Genomic DNA, 23,823 nt, shown 5'->3' on the forward strand with positions numbered 1-23,823 from the left:
AATCCAACTATTAAACCATTAAAAGGGTTTATTCTGTGTATGTCTGTGACTCTATACAAGTGAAAGACTGTCTTTGTGTTTAACATTGCCTGCGTTAGTGTTTGAACACATCACAGGTGCTGTGTGTTCTTAGGGTGTGTGTGTGTGTGTGTGTGTGTGTGTGTGTGTGTGTGTGTGTGTGTGTGTGTGTGTTAGGGGGTGGAGAAGTACACCAGTGTGCCACCTGTTCTTAGTCATGTGGCCCAGCGCTGACACTGTGAATCACTGAACAGGAGGCACATGAGGAACACACACATTTGGCCACAGCGCTGGTCCAGGCCCTCCTGTGCATTTTGGCTGACACACAGACACTGCGGTTTCATACACCACACCACAAGACACATTGAAAACATCATGACCACAGACAGCAAACGTCACATGTGCATGATGAAACGAGCGAAGAAAATAAAAAATTAGCTTCGGTTGTCTTTGTGATCTTTTAACCCTCCGCTAAAGTGCTGACGAATGGCTGACCGCTGTTTCAACTCTAACTGGAATGTGTTTGACCTAGTTTGAAGGTGAAAATAGAAATGCTTCTTCATCATCCCCAACACACATCACTGTAGTCCAGTACAGAGCTGCACATTTATGGATTATTACAACCAGACTGACTTTACCTGAAAAGGGCACACTTAATGAATTACTTCATTGTGGCTTCACCCTCTAGTGACTGTTGATCAAGTAGTCTGATGTTATGCAAAGTTACACCCAGCTCCTCAACGCTGCTCTTATTTGACCTCTATACTGACTTTTATTCCATGTTCTGCTTTCAGGAGGTGCCATGGTGGCCTGCTGAACAAGACCTATGATCAGCAGGTAAGGCCTTTTTAAGCTCACAGCTTGTACACGTCAGTCTTCTCTGACTGACACATCTATTCATATACTGTATACACATAGTAATAGGCTGGGAATTGTATGCTTTGGTAATAATACTTAGGTAATTTTCTGGGCTTTTTTTGATTATTTTGTTCACCTACTGCATTTGATTGTCAATATTTGGAAACAGGTAAGTGCACTAAGCAGGTGGTGACATGCTCAGACACAGCCACTGTTGTACAGTATGAAGGTTAAAAAGGTGTGAATGAACTGCTGCTCCCTTTACAATGTCTGAGACAAAATTAACTAATCTTTTGAATTGTGCACACGTGTGTGTGTGTGTGTGTGAGAGAGTTAGAGAGTTTGAACTTTAAAAGCCTCTTGGAGGTATTTGCTCTTCAAAGCCATAATTGGAGTGAAATAGTCAATGATTTGCCTGCCCTCTCTGTTGGCCACTTGTGTTCAAGCAGTACAGTAGGCTTGTGGTAGAGTTTCCCAGTAACTTATCATAACTTACCAGAGTCATCCAGCTGTCATGCTAAGAATAAATATGTTACTGTTTTAGTAACGTCTGAGCTGAAGCAGTTGGACAATTAGTCCTTCGTCAACACCAAGTTGTTCAACAGCTATTTGATTATTGGTAGTCACTTAAGAGATTTGAAGCTTTTAATATGAATTTTGTCCTCATCCTTATGGTAATAAATTGTTTTCATCCTTCTATGATAACGCACAGTCTTAAATTATATCCCCAAGCTGACTTATTACTATTTTCATCCTAGTGACCAAAAATGAATGGACAAAATGATCATCAGGTGAATACTGAAAATAAGCATTGGCCCTATCCCTAATTACAATATGACCATTAGATTGACTTTTTTAAGAGTAACATTAACCCAGACTTGTTTTTGCAAGATCATGTAATGTTGAAAACAGCTGGCACACAGGAACCAGTTACTGTAATACTACTTGTAATAATTCACAACAACTAGTAGTAGCTAGAGTGATAGGTACAGTAGGCTGATGTTGTTTGAAGCAGCATGTTTATTTCTAATGTAAGTTTATGTCGGTGTTAACTTGTTGCACCAGAGCTAATACTCTACTGACACAGGACACATGGATGTTTATGTATCTGAGCTTTCACATGTTAATAGGAAATTACTTATTTACTTTTCACTGTACAACCTTTGGGTTAGTAAGAATATTTGCCGGACTGCAGGACTTATCTTATCTAGAGCCACAGTCAGAATTAGCAGGTTGTTTGCGTAACTAGAGGGAAATCTTTGCTCCCTATCGGTCCCTCTCCTGGCTCTTGCTCTCCATTCAGCTGGCTCCATGGCTGCTATATGTGGGTGTGCTAAGCCAGTCTGTCTGTCTGACTGCCTGTGTGGCTCTCTGTCTCCTCGCACTGTGACTGTGTGTCAGTATGTGCGTGGAGGTGATTATTATCGTGTCTGTCGGTCTCTCAGTGTACCCAGTGACTGAGTCACGGTATGCAACATGTACACACACACACAGTCCCACACACACACACAGTCCCACACACAATCCTACATATCTGAGGCTGAGCAGTACCATCTGTACCAGGGACACAGTCTCCTACGACTACAGAGTACACACACACACACACACACACACACACTGGCTCACATGCATACTTTTTTTTTTTTTTCTGCTGGTGTCTGTCTGGACCTAATCAGTGATACATGCTGTTCATTTGTTAAACCTATATCTGACTGCTATGGCAAGACCTTTAGGAGGCTTGTACCCACATATTGTGATTTTATTGTATTGTTTTGTTTGTTTTATTGTTGTTGTTGTTGTTGTTCTAGATCAGTTTGACTGAACACTTAGTCTCACATACACACACACACGCCTGCTGTTTCTCCACACATATGGATACAATATTGCTATCAGTGCATAAGAGCTTTAATATATACTTCACAAATCCTTTTCCCCCCATTGTACCTTCCTGCCACACACACATTTGGGCCCCCTGGGACAGACTGTAATTCCTTGGTTTCCCTTGTTGTGGGAGAGGAAGGAGGGAAACTGAGCTCAGACTTACATTTAAAATTCCCAGTCTCTCTTATTATATACAGTATAGCACACCTAGGAGAGAAACAGCTGGCAGCTGGAGGAAGCTGTGTGTGTGGTACAGTAGAGTCCCACCCATGCCGGCATCAATCAGCAATCCTCTTCCTGTTCACTTTGCAGGACTAATGGTCTCTCACGTCACTCTTACAGTGCAAATACACACACAGTGACACACACAAAGGGAGAAAGTCGCACACTTGAGACAACAGACACTTTCAGCACAGCTAATGTAAGATATGTCGCAATTTCACACACTGGTCTGTGCTGCACTAAAATAGACTGACAGTGCTATATATGAAAAAACATAATTGCAGTTCACTATTTTACTCAGATCATCTGAAGTCATATTGTATTCTCATATTGCTGAGACGCCTGCACTTACAATGCACTTCTTTAGAGCTCTGTTATTGACCAAGAGTATATAACTCACGTTATACTAGTTAACAGGTGGAGTAATGAAGAGTCTAACACAGTTTGATGTATTGTAATACACATACAGATTATTATTTAATTTAAAGGTGCAGGTTTCATTACCAAAACAGTTGGACGGCTCCCATCCCTTTAGAGAGAAATGTACTGACATGCTGTAGTATTGGCAGCCTTTAACCAATACAAAACATCAATATATGAGTATAGTGCCTCTCAGCATGCTGCATCCCTCCACTCTCTCAACACAAAACACATTATTGAACATTCATTGTCACTTGACAATAGACATCAGATACACCCTGGTGGTACATACATTCATCAGGGCTTTGAATGTAGCATCAACAAACCCCTCTCGTCCCCGTTCAGTGCACAGTAATGACAGAAATGACTTCAGTTATCTCAGAATATACTGTGACTATAAGAGCGAGCAGACAGACTGAGAGCATCACTGACTTGTACCACAGCAGAGAGGTTTCATAATGTTCTGCTGCTGTTGTTTTGGTTGGGGTCCTTTTTAGATTTGTTGTGAGCATAAATAAACTGTGCACGGTTGTGTGTATCCCTGTGATGTTAGCATTGTCCACGACACAGTCCTCTCCTCCCTGTGGTGAATTAATTTTGCCTGTCTTCTTGCTGATGCAGTGTGTTTTCTAAATATATAACCCCTGTCTCTGTGTGTGTGTGTGTGTGTGTGTGCGCGCGCGCATGTGAGACATACTGTTGGTTGCACCAGTATGGCTTTTTGGCTTTATTACAGGGTACAGGATGGTTACTTTGGCAAAGAAAAGCTGGACCAAATGTTTCCGGCCTTACAGAGGCCCATTTGTGTTTTCCAAAGCCTCGATTACCTCACACAGGGTGGATCTGGCAGCTCCTGTGCACGTAGCATATCATTCTTATACTTCCATAGGCATCAGGATCATGTCGCCTACGAGACAGGAAAAAGAAATGTGCTACCTTTATATCTCAAGTTGTATATATAGGATGAACTCGTGTAATAAACTATAAATATTATGTCAGGGAGCAAATGTGTTGGCACTGTGCCATTTAAATTCCATGGGTCAGTTCTTCTCACATACATCTTATTAATGCTGGAGAAAATAATATAATAAGTCATTTAAACAGTCTTTACAACTGCATTATTACCTGTTAGTACATTAACAGCAGCTGTTATAAATGAACAGTAAATTGTTTTTTAAAGTGTTTAATAAAGAGGTAATGGAAAAGTGTGTTAATATTAGAGGAAATCTGGGTCATTTCTTCACATTAAGTGTAGAAATAGGTCCACAGTGTAAATCTGTACCAGCAGAACAGAAGTTGCTTTAGAGCTTTGGGTTTTTGTACCGGGTCCAGTTATCGTTGACTAAATCTAAGCCTGATGTATCACAGTGTGATAGGACATAACACTCTTCCTCATCCCAAAATAGACGGTCACACGGAAACGTGGTCCTGGCTGTTCTCCGAGTCCAGCAGCCAGTCACGAGCCAACCTAAAAAAGAAAAAAAAGTCTGGAGTGAGATCAAGTCCAAAGCTATAAATGAAGAAATCAGCCTATCGGGAGGAGCAACTCCGGTACCCGTACTCGGTGCAGGTTTTAGCTGTCAGGGGATTCCGGGGCCGTGCGGTGACGTCACGTGTACGTGAGCGGCACTGCCCTTTAAAGCGGCGCAACACGATCCGAGCCCGACTGCTTCTGTGCGTGAAGCTCAGGGACAGCTCGACGCGGAGACATAACAGAGACCCGAGCGAGCGGGGCTGTCAGTGCCGGCAAAGGCAGCCATCACCCCGACTGAAAACCAGGACAGAGGGAAGAACCAGACCACCGCGGACCTCAGACCGGCTCAGGTTTCACGGGTGTTTCGAGAGGAAGCGAGAGACTAACAGGGATTATATGACTGGAGCTGCCGTGCGCTCCGACAGCTGGTCGGGAATTTCTCTGCAGACTTAAGGATAAAAAGACCAGAAGGAGCAGCGGTAGGAAGCGGATCCAGAGCTCAGTTCGGAACAGATTCTTGGATGAAGGGTGAGTGCTCGGGCTGCTGTGGGAGCTGTGAAGGTCCGGCTTTGTTTTGGTTGTAATCAGGGAAGTCAGTGTGCTGAGCCCTGTTGTATCTGTTCCACCATGTGTGTACACAGCGATGAGTGAATTACCGTAATTGATTACACTCATTGATCGGCTGTGATCGATGAGGTGGGGGAATTCTGCTGTGTTTTCTCACTGACGGCTCTTTAATCCCACGCGTGTCTGCTTCAGTTTCGGCGAATTGTTTTCTTCACATCCACGACTGATCATCTTTACCGGACATGTGCGATCACTTATTTCTGTAAATGGGCATTTTGGGCTTTTCTGTCTTATTCACTCAGTGATGAGTGGCTGATGACAACAACGCGAGACTACAAAGTAGTCGTCCTAATACATCTATTCATGAAGGGCTGAATGACCTGGTCCTCGGATTGCTTTGGGGGGTCCTGGGTCCTGGTTCGGTCATTGTTGCCCTGAACACCCATGATCATCCAGGACTGAAAAGGGGAAGGAGAGCTGGAGGACAGGGGGAGAAAACTGCCTGTGTAAGGAGATCTCACGCTATTGTGTGTGTGTGTGTGTGTGTGTGTGTGTGTGTGTGTGTGTGTGTGTGTGTGTGTGTGTGTGTGTGCGTGCGTGTGTGTGTGTGTGTGTGTAGGAGTGGGGGTGGACAGGATCACTGAGGTCGCAGTCGTATAAAATGAATGGATAGCTGCCACCCCCCAGTCAGTCCTTACACACACAAAGAGCCGGACTCAAAGGAAGTGATTTGCATCACCTCTCTGTTTTGGGGGATGGGCGGTGTTTTGGTGCTGGTCTTTAGGTCTGTGTGACCACATAGTAACGTATTGTTTGGCCGACGTGCTGTTACTGAATATCACTTCAGGAGAGACAGCGCCGGACACACCGCAGTCACTTTAGACTTTCTTGATCCATGCCCCAGGTCTGCGCACCTGAACCCACCAAACCACAACAGATGACACGGTTTGTTGTTGTTATTGTGGGGGAGGGGGGTGTTGTCACTTTATTGCCCACAATAAAAGGTCCAGATCAGGAGAAGTGTGCTGGCATGGGGTCGCAAAGAGACAAAACAAGAAAAGCCTTTGAAAGTTCACTTCCGATCAATTAGATCGATTGGCACGGAGGTCAGCGGCGCTTTGCGTCCCTGTTTGATGTCCGACGTTGTAAAGACTTGAAACTTCATACACACACACACACGCGCACACTCACACACACTCACTCTTGGCTGCTGTGTGCTGCCTTAGCTCCGCCCCTCCCCCGCAGGTCCCGTGATCTCGGTGGTGCGTGTTTGTGCGTGTGAATGAACAATCACCGCCCATTTACTATGAGTGATGACGAGGAATGGAGGACTATTAAAGTGATACACACACACACACTCCTGAAGGGAGCAGGGAGCAGGGAGATGACGGTGAAAGTCTGTCTGCTTAACAATTGAGAGTGAGCCACACAACTTGAGTAAGCATAAGAGTGTGTGTGTGTGTGTGTGTGTGTGTGTGTGTGTGTGTTTGTCTGATGGCACTCAGCATGCACCATATGTAGCTTTGTCAGCCTGTTACAGGGTATGTGAAGCAAATGACGGATTACTTTGATCTAATTAAGGGTTTTTCCTTGTTGTTTAGCTGCTGTCTGAAGTGGGTCAGTAGGCTGCTGCTCCCTCATCTAACACTACTTACCCAGTTACCCTGAGCCGTGTCCTGGCTGCCTGACTGTCCGTCAGACCTTCTGTGAGGAGGGTAGGTTGTGTTGTCTGTTACTGAAATCATGATGTGACTGTGGGAGTGTGTGTTTTAAAGGGAAGCAGGAGGGGAAGTGACTGGATGTCATGATGAAATGAAATGCTTGTTTGTGCCACACCACACTGTTGAAAACATTTCCAGTAAAGGGTTTCATTTCTCTTCCAGACAGCAACGCAAAACAAGACACTGAGGGAATCAGGAAGGTGCAGAGTGACGCTGACACTCCTCACACTCCCCGACAGTTCAGGCGTTAAACCTCGAGTTGTGCTGCGTGTTAGCGGGAACAGTTGGTTGGAGGGATTTCCCATCACATCATACCAGCAGAAATGCTGAACTTGTAAAGGGACACTGTTACGGCGGTTCCAGTTCCAATTCCCGTCCATGTATCTGTTAGACAGTAAGTGCAGTAGTGTTTATAATACAGTACTGAGTGGGTTTATTGCTTAGTGCTGATTGGCTGCCCTCAGCACTGCAGTAAAAATGCCTGTCAGTTTGTTTAGTCTCTTGTGGTGTCAGGTCACATGTCAGCTGACCAAGATTGTCCAGACAGCACAATAAAGGTTTTAGAGTTTGGCCGGGCCCGGGGGGGGGGCAGAAACTCAGTCAACCAAGTGTGGAATTCCACCATGCTGTGTGAGATGACCTGGTGTGGGTCCTGGTCCCTCACAGTGGCCACAGAAGATGCAGCAGGCTGACTTCTGTAGGGTCCACCATGTGCAAACAGTTCTATTTAGGCATTTTAGTTGTGTTGGACATAAGGAAAAAAGTTTTAATCATCAATTAGGGAAACCTCGTCGTTGTAGCTGAAATAATGTGATTCAAATGAAGTTAAAGGCATGAATGCCTCTATACATATGGTAGCATCACTTTATAGTTAATAGGTTTATAGTGTTTTTAATGATACAGGATGGAAAAGCAGTTTGGGTTACGTTTGTAACAGCATGTATGGATGAAGTCATGCTCTGTATTATTTATTCCTCATTAGCTGCTATGGACCAGCAGGGCACTGCTATGCTGCCAGCCAATCATGAGGCTCAGACGTCCATAACTATAAATATTGGTTATATGTGCAGCTGTGGGCTCACTCCAGTTCTGTTGCACCGTGTTCTGGGCCCGAGAACAGTAAGGAAAAACAGACCCGGATAATTTGGTCCAGAGGTTGAAGAGTGAACTCACTGAGAGCTTTCACAGGAGCGGGCAACGACTCAGATGCAGCCACAAGGCGAGCAAATAAGCTAACGTAAAACATGGCAGCATTTTAATGTAAAGTCACATTAGAGAGAACGATGTTTCACGATTACATCCACCCTGAGTGAGCAAAGCACTGTCACAGTGTGAGGGGTGTTTACTTTCTGAACCAAGTGAAAGTGAAGGGAAAGTTTTTCTCTCTGAGCTCAGTTCCTCTCTGTTATCTCTGGCTCTTTGCCACTGATGATGATGCCACAATGGAAGGAGAGTCTATGAACCTACACACTGTGTGTGACTCACGCCCCAGATTATCCACACACTCTTACTTTTTCCTTCCTTTTTCGTCTCCCTTCACCTTCTGACTACTGTTAGATTAGATAACACTTTATTGATCCCCTCGCAGGTAGAATCAGGTGGTACAGTAATAAAAAGAAAAGATACAGTAAAATGGAATATGAGAAAACAACTTACTGATACAAATAATAGTGAAAACACTTACTGTTTTACTCTCACATACATGTAAGGCATGTCAGTCAGACGTATGTGTAGTGTCTACCTCAGTCCATTCAGGTTTTTGAATGGACTCTTGTTTCACAGACGCTGAGCATCATATTAGTCATGTACGACCACTTTTATCTAGCGTTTTACAGCCAGGAGGGTTTTGCCGACACAGTGAAACACACCATAGAGTTAAATAGGAAGCCTCTGCCTCAAAGCCCCTCCCCAAGGCCTTTTTTTCCTTCACACACACACATGCACACCCCTCAGGGTGGCTTACTTCCTGTGGTGTGACGACGGCTTCCTCTCCCCTCTACTCTGTTCCCTTTCTCTTTAACGTCATACACACACATGTGCATCTTATCCGTTTGTGTGTATGTGAGAGGAATGTAAGAGCTGCGCCACACTAACCCAGTTGTGTTTTGTCAGTCGCAGCCCAGATGTCAGGGTGGTGAGACAAAAGGGGCCCCGTGTTTTTATGTTTTTCTACCAGCCCCCTCCTGCTCCTCTGTGTTCTGCTTCTTTTTCCACAAGCAGATGAAAATTGAGGTTAACTGTTTCCTCATAATTGTGTCACTAAGGGGCCGGAAATCAACATTTTCATCTCCTGTTCGCAGCCAGAACATTTCTTAAGAATGAAATAAAAAGAGGTGGTCACAAGCCATGTCGTCTGAAAATCTGCTTGATGTTGAAAAGAGAGGCAGTGTTAACTCAGCAGAGGTCAAATGTGAGGATTCTGCTTCATGACCTCTCTGTCATGGTCCGAATGTACAGCAGATGTGAGGGAGAGCACAAATAAGCCAAGATGAGGCAAAGTTAGACAAATGAGAGCTTTTATCTGGCCTGTATTGGCTGACCGACTGTTATGCTAACGGTAAACAACCTGTTTGGAGCAGGGTGAAGGGTTAGGTCAGCGCTCTGGCCCGTGGCTGAAGGGTGGTGTTGTCAAGATAGATGCTAGCAGGAGATGATGTTCTATCATGGAGATCATAAGCATCTGTGTTTGTGTGTAGCGATCCTGTGTCCTAAGCTGACCTACAGTGCTCTAAAGAAGTCTTCTGATTTTGTCAGTGTACGTAAGGACATGTAAGTGAGGAAATTTGCCCACATCAGAGTCTTGGAACAGCATGTGCAAATACCCAAATACACATGCGCATATTTGCGCACGCACAAGTCTTCCAAAAAGGTGTGGGCGGACGGATGCAGGGGGCTGGCTGTTCTCTGTGTGTGTGTGTGTAAAAAGAAATGCATGGTGTTTCCCCTGAACACGATCTGTATCTGGGGCTGATTATGTAATGGCCAAATGGAGCAGAGAGGACAGGATGTGACAGAGAGACCATGCATTGCTTCTCTGTCATCCTCAGCAGAAACCCATTGCTGCCAGAACTCAGTTTACTGTTATCGGGCACTTTTTTTCAGCCTTATCTGGTCATTTCTTGAGAGAAGTGTATGTGTATGAGAACTGCATATCTCCTGACGCAGAAAACAATCAGGATCTTTAGACATTTTGCAGGGTTTGCCCTCACTGTCTCCTGTCCCCTCTGCAGTCTGTTTCCTCTCGTGGCCTCAGTGTGGTTGTCTGGCTGGGGACTGACACAGGCCAGTTGTTGGTAGGGAAGGGTGGGGTGAATAAAGGCTACTACACCAAGACAGACATTATCTGAACCTTTTCATTTCAACCTTTTGTTTTCCCCAGCCCATGCTAAGTACTAAGCATGCTCCCTCTGCATACCCACAATCTTGTGACTGGTGTGTCACGTGGGATTACGCTGGATTTATTTATTCTTTGTGAGAATGTGTATATGGTTCTTTGGGCTCCTTTATTTTCTTTCAAGCTTTTTGCTTCAGTGTGGTTGACAACAGTTGGCATGGCTTTGTCTGCTTGCCAAAGTTCCTGCGTGGCCCCGCCTCTCAGCTGATGGCTGGTGTTGCCGGGACAATAAGTAACTTGGGTAACTACGACGACGAGGCTGTTGACAGGAACAGCTCTTTGATGTCTGGTCTCAAGGGTGGGGTGTGGAGGGCATGTGGGGGAGGGGGGAATTCATTGAACAAGATGTACCATGGGGGAACTTTTGATGCAACAATGGTCTGTGTCATCTGTTTGGGAAGAACCGATAAGTGTTTCAGCCGTGTATGTGCGGCTGAAGCGTTATAGGTTGAAAGTAACAAAGATCCTCAAATCACTTTCACCTAACCGAGAGGCTGTGTAGAGGAAACACTACAGCCTGTTGTGGTTGAATTGAGGTGAACATGAAAACAAAAAGTAAACACACACATGATGAACACATGTAACATTCACTGAAGCTGAGTATTTTAAGTTGTCTTATTCTAAGAGTCAGAAGTTAATCTGTTTTGTTTATCTCGGTAGTTATCAACACAGCTACCTGTGGTGTGTGTGTGTGTGTGTGTGTATGTGTGAGTGTGTGAGTGTGAGATCCACAGATTGGTCGACTGTGTAATTATTTCTTGCTGTTTGGTAGCCATGAAACTCCCCTGCAGCTCGTCATCGCATCCTGTTTGTCGGTCTAAACACACATACACACGCTGATCGATCGATCCATGCAGCGCACTTCTTAGGAAAGAGAAATGACATCACAAAGTCTGAGAAATTCCCGTTCTCGTCACATGTGCAACGGTGTAGAAACGCCCCCGGCCACCTGACTGTGAGCGGTTTGGGGTAAGCCCTCTTCCAGGGTGCTGAGTCATCAGGGGTTCCCCGAAAAATACAATGCGTAATGCTCACGCACAAATACACACTCACTGTTTTCTCCTCGTAGCTGGTACAACCACAGTTCATGACTTTGGTATCATCTGTTAAAACCTGAGCTGATATGTAACACTGTCGGCCATCTATCTGGTTTCGAGTACTGAGTTTCTCGCACTGTGCCTGGTGGAGTGGCTCTGGGCAATGTGATAGCCAGGATAGCAACTGGAATAGATGCCGTTTGGTCACTACAGACACAAACACTCACCCTCTATAAAAGTGTGAATTACAACCTCACTACCATGTCCCTGTTTGCACTCACAGGTGACAACTGTTGCTTAGTTTGCCTTTTTCTTAGGTTTTCTCAGTTAAACCTGTCATTGTGCCACTCTCTCCTCTGTCCCCACGACACCATGTGTTTTATTATTTTACTGTTTCCCTCACACTGTGCTTTCACATGCGATAGTTGACTTAGCCTGCCTAGCTCTTCCTGTTGGTGTTATCAGCCTTGTTTGTGTGTCTGCTCGCTGTTAAGCTGCACACTCAGCCTCACCATTGTGTCTGTGTGAGGAGAGAAGGAGAGCAAGTGAACAAGAGCCCCCACTGCTTCCATTGCCTCCCTGTTGGTTTACCCCTTTGCCTCTGAGCCCCCCTCAGGTTTTCCATGTTGCTCTGATGTTAGCAAACCCAGAGGGCAGTGTCAGTTTGCCATCCACAAAGTCAGAAAAGAGAAGCAGCAGGACTAAAGGTTTTTGGTTAGTACTGAAAGCAAAGACCAGCCTCAGCTTTGAATTGGCCCACATGGTTTGAAACTTTATGTTGATGACGGTTTCAAAGCTGCTAGTGTCCCTTAGCTTGATGTTGCTTTTAATGACAGCCTGAACTGAATGTTTTCGTCTTCTCTGTCTTTCAGGGTTGAGGAGAGCCCAGAGAGATGATCGGCAGCCGAAGCTAAGACTTGACGCAACTGTGAATCGATAACTTGGTGCTACTCTAAAAGGTATGAGGGTGTTTGTATTAGTTTGTCTTGAAACACGTCCAGCGCGGTCTTGGCAGTTAACACCAGCCTATCTTCACACAGCAGCAGGACCTGGGAGATGATGATGATCCTTGTGAGGAAAGAAAGAGATAGCGAGGGTGGTGTGTGTGTGTGTGTGTGTGTGTGTGTGTCCGTGACGTCCCTCCCTGTATAGCACCCCTCCTGATGAGCAAGTGTACAGTGACTGAAATAGGCCCTACTGGTCTTTAAATAGAGGCAAAAGAGATTCAGAGTTGGTGGGAGGAAGAAAGGAAGAGAAGAGGAACTGGTGGGTGGAAGGACTGCGTATGACCAGAGCTAATTTAGGAAAACTGGTGGACGAGTGCTGTGCTGAGCAAGACAAATGAATCATAGCCTGTGTGTGCATATCTGCATTACACATTAAATATGACTTACTCTACTACATAAAACGTTTACTGCATTTCCTGTACATTTGGAGCTGCAATTCACTTAACTACTTGTTACAGTCCCACAATACGAGCAGATAGTTGACTAGTCATTTTTAGATAAGTGTGCCTGTGTGAGAGGGCAATAAGCAATCACAAGAGGATTCAGGTGGGATACTTATTTTCAGCTTCAGTCTGATATTTGACAGAATTTGTTAGGTATCTCTTTCATTTTTGAATCAAGATGGTCTTATTTATATCGCAACACCTTTCGTTTGTGTTGTGTGCATGTGCCTGGTGTTTTGTAAAGCAAAGAGGGGAGGAAATGATCTCGCAGCTTCTTTTATGTGTTTTCCCCTCAGCCGTTTTCCTTTGTCATCTTAATGTGAGAGTGTGTGTGTGTGTGTGTGTGTGTGTGTGTGTGTGTGTGTGTGTGTGTGTGTGTGTGTAGGAAGGTGCGTGGGCGTTTTCATGGCACTGTTCCTATTTTACTCCAGTCCACCTCCCTCCATCTTTTCTCCTTAATCTATCCTTCCATCCTGTTCAGACCGTCTGTCACTGCTGCCCCCCTCTCCCCCTCCATCACGCCTGTCGTAATGAGATTAAACAGTGTATCCACTGGGCATGCACATGGACACATATTTTATACACACAACCTTCAGTAGCACACCGCTGTAGCACACACATCCACTTCAAAGAGAACACACTATTCAGTCTCACATGCACTAAACCTGCACAAGGCTGACAGGACCATGCAGCTTGCTCTCTTGGCATTGCTTCCAGCACCACACATACACACACATACACACACATACACTTGGCATATGACCAAGGCCTATCACTCTTAGTCTTTCCCTCTGTCTCTTCTTATCAAGAGGCCCATGGTAGGGATTACTGTAACCCCACGTCTGTCCTCATAGGTGAGCTCCCCACTGAGCCATCTGGGCTTCAGTAATAATCCTGTTCTGTACTGACTGGCTTACTAGGGCCTCCTACAGGCTGACTGCTGCATAGCAGTTTGCTACAGAGAAAAGGGTAATCTTTTCTGAGACTTTTAAATAAGATATGGTATTGATTGTAAATGTCCTACCTCTAACAGAAGCAAACTGTTTAGAGAATCAGATGGACATTAAGCATGAGAGGTTTATTCAGATTGCAGTCACAGACCTAGGTTTTGAGTCTCCCCTGCTCTGCAGTCTAATTACACACTCCCATCATTGCTGACAAGCTTTCCAACTCACACACATACACCCAGCTAGCCTATATAATTGAGAGCCCACTGGCATTTACTGACTTGTCAGTGTCTCTCTGTCTCGCTCATCCTGATAGTGGCCTTTCTGTTCTTGTCTCTGCAGCTGATAGGCTTTTGGGTCCTTGGTGCTGAAAACAGAGGAGTCGGAGAGTACAGATATTCTCAGTGTTGGAGTGAGGCCCTCTCTGTGCTGCAGTGGAGGGCTTCACAGACACAGCTAGTCTAGTAAGTACAAGCACTCTGGACACATTCAGGCATGCAGTCTAAATGTAATTATATTATTTAGTGACTTTGCTTGGTTAAATTCTTAGTTGCAACCAGTGGTTTTAATGGATTGTCTAGTAATTCCAGTCATGTGGAGTTTTCATATCCAATGAGAGGTTTCCCTCTAATCAACCATCTGTGCTAATGTATTAAAACAGGGAATAGTACTTCTAGTGTTTGTAAAACTATTCTGTAGTTTTGTCAAACTTTTAGGATGGTTTTCATTATGCTTTGAAGTCCAAGTGTAATTTTCTACATCTGTGTATGTGTCTGTGCATTAATGATGTGATTGTATTACATACATCCCAGGCTGGATGCATCACGCAGTAGAGCAGGTCGGCGGGCGTGGCACACGGGATTCCTACCCTCTGGACGGACTCAACCGGGGACCATGGCCTCCCGTGGGTGGCCGCGCCTGGCAGCCACCTGCCAGGTGTGTAACCATGACAGCAAATTCACAAAACCTTTTCATGTAAATCTGTCACATCAAACCTGTAATTTGAAGTTTGAAACTCAAATGTAGTCTGTGTCTCTGTTGCTCATCAGGTGTTTGCCTGGAATCAACCAACAGCTCCTTCCCCATCTACCCCCTATGGGGGGACTGAACCATCCCAGTAAATACTTTAGCAGTGGGTAAGTCATGCACACAATTCTTACTGATGCTTCCAAATTTTGAAGCTGAGGGTAATTTATTTAGAGAAAATGACATAATGAAGCAAGCTTTTGTAGAATTTTGATTTGTTTTGTTTTATTGTAATATGCATTAACCCTTGTGCCCTTTGGCTGTTTAGGGCCATGCGAGGAGGTGAGAAGTTTGAGCTCCCACAGCCAATGCTACCGGGCCCACAGAGGGAACAGCAGAGACCTCATCACCTTCATCCTCCACCTCCTCACAGAGCATGGGAGCAACTAGGCCAGCTGTATGAATCCCACCTCCCTCAAGGACATGGTATTATGCCCCTGACCAATGAGCACTCACTCCGTCTCCATAATGGAGGCTATGCAGGCAGTGGCGGACCTCCCCAAAACTCACATTTTCCCCCCGGCAGGTCCAACCAACTGCTCAAGGTAATGAACAATGTTTCAAATGGTTTCATGATACTTACACACCAGAGTTAAATCGAAATTTCAAAGATGAAAAAATGAGTTTTTACACTTCTGTGTTGTCTTTGCTCTTCGCTTTAGTTTGGGGGTCCTCAGGAGCAGCATGTCCCCCGAGGTCCACCATTGCCAGGAGATGAGATGTGGGCTCAGGTGCACCAGGTAGGAGCTCTCTAATTGCCTATGATCATGTTTCATCAGCCATAGGAAGCAGCAGACTGTTTCAGTGAACTGCCACTGCTCTGGTTTTCTTATTTTGTCACAGTACTGATCCTTTGATTTTTCTGCCCATAGCAAAGGGGCTATCCAGGGAAGATGCTGGGGGGTCAGCTGAAGAGACCAGGCCCTCCACTTGGAGAGCACTCTGTTATCCAGCATACTCCTCCGCCATCCCTGCACCTGTCTTCACGCCCACCCATGGCCGAGGACTCTCCCAGCCCCAGCAAAAGGAAAAAAAGTTCAGATCAGGTATCACAAACACTTTTCCTTTTAATATCAAAATAACCACAATGAGTGGCAATTCATTCCATTGACCTCCATTCTTTTCTCTAGTTATGTTTGTCTGTTCACGTTTTTTAAATGGTAAAAACTGTCATGCACAGGTGTCCCACCCTGGACTGCAACGTTACCCTGGCCAGTCGTCGTCGTCTCAACAGCAGTCATCAGTCCAACATGTCCCTTCAAAACCTGCCTTCTGGAACCCCCTTCATAAGGACAACACTCCCTGGCAGCCCCACACCTCAGACCACAAGACCCCACACTCGCAGGAGTTCCAGGTCTGAACAGTAGGGAAATATCATCCCTGCTGAACACATTTAACAGAAAAAACATCACTAGATTGAGTGGTGCCATAAAGACATATTGACTGCATTAGACACATTATCCTCAGAGTATATTCTTCCCTGTGAGCCAAATTGATTGTCTTTACCTGATTGGTTTTTTTTTTAACCACAGCTGTCATTTTCCATTACACTAATGATCCTGCCTGCTTGCTCTGTCTGTGATTTAACAGGAAACCAAGAAGCAACGCAGCTACACCCAAAAGTTATCTCCAGCCACTTCTTCCCCTTCAACCCTCTCCCCTTCACCAAACTCATCTCCAGGAAACTACAAACAGGGTTGTGCTCCTCAGCTTCAGAAAGACATGTTCCAACCTCAGGCTGTAAACCATCATTCCCCTCACTCCTCTTACCCCAGCCCCACCTCCAAACTGGGGCTAACTCCACCCTGTCAGACCATGGAGCCTCATGGTCCTCACAGCCAGATAGCTCCTCTCATTCGGAGCCAAGGTGGCAGTCAAGCTACCTCTCACACGGCATCTACCCCAACCAGGGGGGACAGAGATCAACACCTACGTGCACAACCATCACCAGCAAACCCTCCGGCAACCAGCAACAACAGCAGCAACAGCAGTGTGCCTTACAGTCACTTCCAGCCTCATTCGGGGCTGGGCCACCGGGCTCCTCCTCCTCCTCCTCCTCCTGCCAGCAGCAGCACGTCAGTACCTCAGCAACAGCAAAGTGGACCCCACGAGGGCTGGGGATACCAGAACAGGCCCAACAGTCACCCCCTGGTAAATAAGTCATTGATACAGCAGCTCATTTGTACCATGTTTCTGTTAAAGATATGTGTTTTAACTGAACAGGCTTAAAGTTGAACTGCTTACCCAGTTGTTTAGATAGTGATCATTGTAACTGAAAATTGTTCTGTATGTGTTTCTTCAGGACTCACTGCTACCTCAGCGCCAGCAGAGCCACAATCAGGTCGTGGATAATCGGGTTCCCTCCCAGCGTCACCATCATGTCAGCTCTCCTCTGCCCCCAACCAGCTCCACCCAAACACCTGTCATTACTGCAAATGTCCCCATATCCCAGGCCTCCTGCTCTGTAGGCAGCTATAGCAACAGAAGCAGCTCTGGTGGTGTATCTATGGCTGCTGTGTCCACAGCCACCACATCACCCCCTACTGGCTACTCTTTGAACAACAGCAGCAAAAATAACAGTTGGCAAAGAGGCCAAGACTCAGTACCCCGAACCTCTACCAGCATCAGTAGCCCCACCTCTCAGCTGGATGCTGTGCGGCAGCCAGGTGTTGAGAGAGGCCAAACTCCCACTGCAAACCAGCGTCGCCAACAGTGGCCACCCAGACGACAGCAGCAAGAACCCAAGTCCCACCCCATAAAGGGCAAAACATCAGACTATGTCCAAGATGACCTGGCGAAATCTCCTACATTTTCCTCATCTTTTTCTTCAGGGCTCCAGAGAGCAGGCACTGGAGTAATAACAACCAGAGTTTCAAATCCACTTCCTAGCCCAGCTCGTCACTCCACTGGCATCTCTGCCCCTCAGCCATCCAATCCTCATCAGCCAGATTCTGCATCGACAAGGATGTTCTCTCAGTCTCAGCTCTGTCCGCCAGCTCCAACCGCTGTCCCCCAGTCCATTGAAGAGGCTCTAGACAAGCTTGATGCTGAGCTAGAAGGACACATGCAAGCTGAGGAAAGGAGGAAGAGGGCTAGAGAGGAGCACATGAGAAAGATAAGAGAAGAGGGGAGACTGAAGAAAGAATGGGAGATGAGGCAAAGGCATGAAGAGGAGAGGAAGAGGAAAGAGCTGGAAAAGAAGGAGCAGGAGAGGAAAAAGAGAGAACTGGAGAGACAGCAGGAAGAGAGGAGGAGGAGAGAATGGGAGATGCAGGAGCAAGAAAGAAAGAGGAGGGAAGCAGAGAGGCTGGAGGAGGAGAGGAAAAAGAGAGAACTGGAGAGACAGCAGGAGGAGAGGAGGAGGAGAGAATGGGAGATGCAGGAGCAAGAAAGAAAGAGGAGGGAAGCAGAGAGAATGGAAGAGGAGAGGAAAAAGCTAGAATGGGAAAAGAAGGAACGGGAAAGGAAGAGGAGAGAGTGGGAGAGGCAAGAGGAGGAGAGGAAGAAGAGAGAAGCAGAGAGGGTGGAGAGAAATAAGAGACAATTAGAGAAACAGGAGCAGGAAAAGAAAAAACAAAGAGAGCTGGAAAGGAAAGAGGAGGAGAAAAAGAGGATTGAGCAGAAGAGGGAGGAGGACATGTACAGCACAAAAGGCAAAGAGCAGACCGCTATTGAAAATCTGGAGATACTGTTCTCTAGCAACACCTCCCCAACACGCCCACCACCTCCTCGCCTTGCTTCTGCTGCTGCACCTCCTTCAGGTCCACCACCCCCGAGTTCCCAGTCTTCCCCCCCCTACCCCTGGCTAAGCCGTGGTGGCGTACTTCCCTGTCCAACAAGTCAGGCTCCCTCTCACAGTACACCTGTGGAAAGACTGCGGCCGCCTCCTCTTACACCTCAGACTGACTATGCCAGAGAAAAGCAGAGACAGAGGGAGATGTGGAGCAACAATGGCGGAACGACATTCAGCCCCTCATCAACACACAATACCTCAGGGATGAACCAGCCAGTATACCCCAACAAGCCCCCGGCAATGCAAGCCGCACCCAGCCAACCCAAAGACTCAGCCAGGGAGAGAGAGAGTAGCCAATCCTCTCTCCCCACCTTGGCACTTAGAGAGCCCCCCAAGCTGTATCAGGCTTTTCCCAGGGAAAACCCTCCAGCACCACCTTTATCCTCCACATCCAGCTCCACAGGGGGAATTCTCACTAAGCGGGCAACAGGAAGTGGTCTGGAAAGTGCCAGCGGCTGCAGCACCGATTCTGACAGTGCACAGTTTGAGGAGGAGCCCTCTGAGTTGTCTACACTGCTCCCCGATGGTCTGGCTAACATTATGGCCATGCTGGATGAATCCATCAAAAAAGAAGAGGAGATGTATAACAGTGAGAAGAGTGGGTCTAAAGGACTGCTTGACAACTTCCCTCCTAGTGTCCAGCCTATCAAGAGCTACCTGTGTGCCCCAGATCTCATTCCAGCAACCAAGCATCAGCCCAACCAGGAAGATTTTGGATCCAACCCCCATGCTAGCCCTCCTGTGCTCAGCCGCCAAGGCTCTCTGGCATCCCCTTGCAGTCGGACATCTTCTCTCAATGAGGAGGATGAGGAATATCTTAAACCTTTTCCAAATGTCTCCAAACACTCAGTGGACATAGGAATGGGAATAGCAAACACCAATTACCGCCACAGTGACCTGGCTAAACTTTATGGTCTCCCTGAGCAGACTAAAAGTGAGGTTGATGAGGATGACGATGAAGAGGATTCTGAGACCCCATCTCCACCACCCCAAAGACCCCACCTCCACCAAACAGGTGTAAACAGCATGTTTAAATCCCTAGCTGTCCTAGAGAGCCAGAGGTATGCATACCGCGGTGGGCCTTTTGGGAGACCCCCTCCTTCCGCTTTGGTTGGGGTCAAATATTCTTCTTCACTGTCACTGGGCCCCGATATCTGCCAGCAGCAGCAGCAAGGCAGTTCCCCAACATCAGATTCAACGCATCCACCATTCAGTCCAGCTGTTCCACCACAGAAGTCCTCTCCTTCTCCTCTGCTGGAAGACAAAAAACTCAAAATAGAGGACGCAGATAGCTGGAGAGATGATGGAGAAACAACAGAGGAAATGATAAACATCAAAAAGAAGAGTATTTCTATCATAAAGCCTATTAGGGTGATCAGGGAGGAGCCACGCTTGACAACCATCTCAGAGTCCTCTCTGAGAGAATTGGGCAAGAGCTGTGAGGTGATGCTTAGTCGACAGTCTCTGCCCAACAAGAACTGCCTTGACAAAACTGATGGTCGTGGCAAAGTGGAAGAAAGACACAAACCTGAGAAAGTGAAGGAACACAGAGATAAAGACAGAAACAGGGAGAAAGAGAAGAAAAGAAAACACAGTCACAGCCACAGTAGCAGCAGGAAGCATGAAGACAAGAAAGAAAAGAAGAAGCATAGAGAAAAGAGAGAGGGGATGAGCATTTCCTCCTCTTCTCCATCATCTTCCACCCATTCTAGCTCCAGCCACAAGCGGCACAAGGATGGCAAGATCCATAAAGAGAAGAAGGACCGCAGAATTCTTAGTGACCTTAACCACCAAAGCAAAGAGGGGTCTGAGAAGAGCCACGACACAGATAAAAAGAAACGCAAGGAAGCATCAGCTGCCGGCGCCAGCAGTGAAGGGGATCATGCAGAGTGGACCTCAGTGAATTCTGGAGAAAGATCCTTGGAGCGCAAACAAGCCTCTGAATCTGGTTCTTCATTAGGTTCTACAGATTTATTGAAACTGAAGGCACTGTCAGACGGGCCACCTAAGGAGCTGAAGATTCGACTGATTAAAGTAGAAAGTGGGGACAGGGAGACATTCATTGCCTCTGAAGTAGAAGAAAAGAGAATCCCACTTGAAGACATCAGCATTAAGAACACTGCCAGTGAAATTATTAGGTCCTGCAAGTAAGTAAACTCAGGAGTAAGACTTCCCTGGCCCTTTAGCTTACTAATCTTTACAAGTGCCTCTTTATGTCTGCATATGTCAACATGATCTATTTTCCTGTTTTAGGGGGGCCAGAATCAAAGGGAAGTTCAGAGAATCTTACTTGCTCCCAGCCTTCTCTGTAAAACCCATCTTGACCTCAGGGGAACCCATTCCTAGAGAGAAACTCAACCCTCCTACACCAAGTATCTATGTACGTCACCATGTGCGCCACATATTCCATTTTGGATTTTTATCTGCTAGTAATAGGAAGTCTATGTTGTATCTAGGATTATATGCCATGGTAAAAAGAATTTAGCTGGAAGTATGACACCAAATTTAACAAAGGAAAAGTAAGAAGCTACTTTATTTTTTTAAAAAGTGTACAAATACTGCCAAATTTAAAGCAGCAGAACATGAAGTTGCATATTTATTTGCTGCACACTGTAGACAGCTGACATTTAGATCTCCCTAGACGTTCCTGTGCTGCCCTCTTGTGATGATTCACTGTGCATAAAGACGAATGTTGCCATGGACTCACTAAAGTTTCTTCTCTGTAGTTGGAAAGTAAGAGGGATGCCCTCTCCCCTGTGCTGCTGCAGTTCTGTACAGACTCCAAGAATCCTGTCACTGTCATCAGAGGCCTGGCTGGATCTCTACGACTCAGTAAGTTCACACTTAAAGTGACTGGGTAGCATATCAAATTTATTTACATGCAAAACTCAGAGGTATTTGATCGTGAACCGTTTAGAAATGTGATCTAAAATGTGATCTGATTATTTTTTTTAAGTTCTAAAGCTAGATAAAAGGAACTGAATTTCTCTTTCAAATGAATTGATACTGCAGGAGGTTCCAATACTTTTCACAACAGAGTGGATCATTTTAATACTTAGTGTAATCTACTTGCCTCATTTTTAAATAGATCTCTATTTATGTGCAATATTTCCATGATAATACCAGTATATGTGTCATCACTTCTTTTACTTTACTGCAGTAAGTTACCACGTATGTCCCTAATAGTCAGTCTCAATCTTTTTTAGACCTGGGGCTGTTTTCTACAAAGTCACTGGTAGAAGCCAATGCAGAACAGGCAGTGGAGGTGAGGACCCAGGTGCAACAGCCTGCTGATGAGAACTGGGACCCCAGTGGGACGGGTCAGACATGGCCTTGTGAGAGCAGCCGGTCCCACACAACCATTGCCAAGTATGCCCAGTACCAGGCATCCAGCTTCCAAGAGAGTTTACAGGTATAGATCACATACATACATACATAGTCCTAGTTCGCCATCCAATTCAGTGCATCGGGTGAAGAGGTCATGATTCCTGTTTTTTGCTTTCTGGGCTACAATCCATAAATATGCTGTGATCTGTGTCTTCAGGAGGAGAAAGGCAGCGATGATGAGGAAGAGGAGGAGGATGATGAGAAGGAAAAGAAGCAGTCCAACAGTTGTGATATTACTATTAAAGACGGCTCTAAAGAAAGTAGCAGGTAAATACACATAACTAAAGATTTACTAAAAAAATATCTCCATTTGTCATTTGTAGTAATGCTTGAATCCATTTCACATCCCCAGTGGTGAGCAGAAACCAGTAGGGAAGATCATCAAATTTGGCACCAACATTGACCTCTCAGATCCCAAAAGGTGAGCAACTTCAACACATCCTTCAACAAAGGTGTTCTCATAGCAAATCCTCACACATCCCTCAGTGAAAGTTGAGCTTTAACCTCCTATCTGTGTGCTCAGGTGGAAGTCCCAGCTACAGGAACTGCAGAAGCTGCCAGCTTTTATGCGTGTAGCATCCAGTGGAAACATGTTGAGCCATGTGGGACATACAATCCTGGGCATGAACACTGTCCAGCTCTACATGAAGGTTCCAGGGAGCCGGACACCAGGTAAGGCATACTAACAAACACCCTTCTGTTAGCTTAAAGGATGCACTTTTGGGCAATCAGCATTAGCACTGCAACACAAGTTGATTATTTGTTAAACAAAGATGTAATGACATTAAATATGACTGATGATCCTCTGTCCTTAAAAGGTCACCAGGAGAACAACAACTTTTGCTCTGTGAACATCAACATCGGTCCTGGAGACTGTGAGTGGTTTTCTGTCCATGATAACTACTGGCAGGCTATCAACGACTTGTGTGAGAAGTGAGTAGACAGACAACTCTGAGAATGTCAGCTTGTATCTTGGATCATGTATAAGTTGTAAAAGTATAACTACACCATTATTTACACAGTGTTGCTTTTATTTCATGTGTCCAGACATGGAGTGGACTACCTGACAGGGTCCTGGTGGCCAGTGTTGGAGGACCTCTACAATGCCAACATCCCAGTGTATCGTTTCATCCAGCGCCCTGGGGACCTGGTGTGGATCAATGCTGGAACAGTTCACTGGGTTCAGGCCGTGGGCTGGTGCAACAACATTGCTTGGAACGTTGGACCACTAAGTGGTAAGGAGGGTGCCATCTACTGATCAAACACAGAAAGAATATTTTTGGAAACTTGTATTCTCCAACATTGTTTCATGTGTGTCTACAGGTTACCAGTACCAGCTGGCCCTTGAAAGGTTCGAGTGGAATGAAGTAAAGAAGGTCAAGTCCATTGTTCCCATGATTCATGTGTCGTGGAATTTGGCCCGCAATATCAAGATCACTGACCCAGACACCTACAAGATGATCAAGTGAGTAAAGTCAGTTGCCAGAGTTGATGATTATCAAGGTTAAATTAAACCACTCCTGCAATTATTCCTGCCTTCATTAAGGTTATATATTTAGTTTCTGTAGATAAATTTGACAGATGTCCACACAGCCAATAAATTGGAATGAATACCTATGACCCTTGAT

General features: G+C 45.8%; 1 protein-coding gene across 10 annotated transcripts in view; it reads left to right on the forward strand.

Moving 5' to 3' along the window:
* Positions 1–23,823, forward strand: part of kdm6ba (lysine (K)-specific demethylase 6B, a) — an 84,992-nt gene that overhangs the window by 57,697 nt on the left and 3,472 nt on the right. For 2 of the 10 annotated variants that reach the window (XM_033325674.1, XM_033325678.1), the window contains 22 exons: positions 813–855; positions 7,042–7,155; positions 7,324–7,555; positions 12,465–12,551; positions 14,332–14,453; positions 14,802–14,925; positions 15,039–15,125; positions 15,284–15,560; positions 15,678–15,755; positions 15,888–16,061; positions 16,196–16,369; positions 16,606–17,166; positions 17,318–20,955; positions 21,062–21,188; positions 21,535–21,640; positions 22,015–22,220; positions 22,353–22,462; positions 22,548–22,616; positions 22,719–22,867; positions 23,014–23,128; positions 23,243–23,430; positions 23,519–23,660. In XM_033325674.1, the coding sequence (XP_033181565.1) occupies positions 14,807–14,925; positions 15,039–15,125; positions 15,284–15,560; positions 15,678–15,755; positions 15,888–16,061; positions 16,196–16,369; positions 16,606–17,166; positions 17,318–20,955; positions 21,062–21,188; positions 21,535–21,640; positions 22,015–22,220; positions 22,353–22,462; positions 22,548–22,616; positions 22,719–22,867; positions 23,014–23,128; positions 23,243–23,430; positions 23,519–23,660 (6,320 nt within the window). In that variant the 5' untranslated portion in view covers positions 813–855; positions 7,042–7,155; positions 7,324–7,555; ... (1 more) ...; positions 14,332–14,453; positions 14,802–14,806. Of the gene's footprint in view, positions 1–812; positions 856–5,082; positions 5,402–6,853; positions 6,878–7,041; positions 7,156–7,323; positions 7,556–12,464; positions 12,552–12,759; positions 12,948–14,331; positions 14,454–14,801; positions 14,926–15,038; positions 15,126–15,283; positions 15,561–15,677; positions 15,756–15,887; positions 16,062–16,195; positions 16,370–16,605; positions 17,167–17,317; positions 20,956–21,061; positions 21,189–21,534; positions 21,641–22,014; positions 22,221–22,352; positions 22,463–22,547; positions 22,617–22,718; positions 22,868–23,013; positions 23,129–23,242; positions 23,431–23,518; positions 23,661–23,823 lie in introns of those variants that run through there. The other 8 variants (XM_033325676.1, XM_033325682.1, XM_033325677.1 and 5 more) reach the window with 7 other exon arrangements.

Source organism: Mastacembelus armatus, chromosome 18 (assembly GCF_900324485.2).
Source record: "Mastacembelus armatus chromosome 18, fMasArm1.2, whole genome shotgun sequence".
Taxonomy (NCBI): Eukaryota; Metazoa; Chordata; class Actinopteri; order Synbranchiformes; family Mastacembelidae; genus Mastacembelus; species Mastacembelus armatus.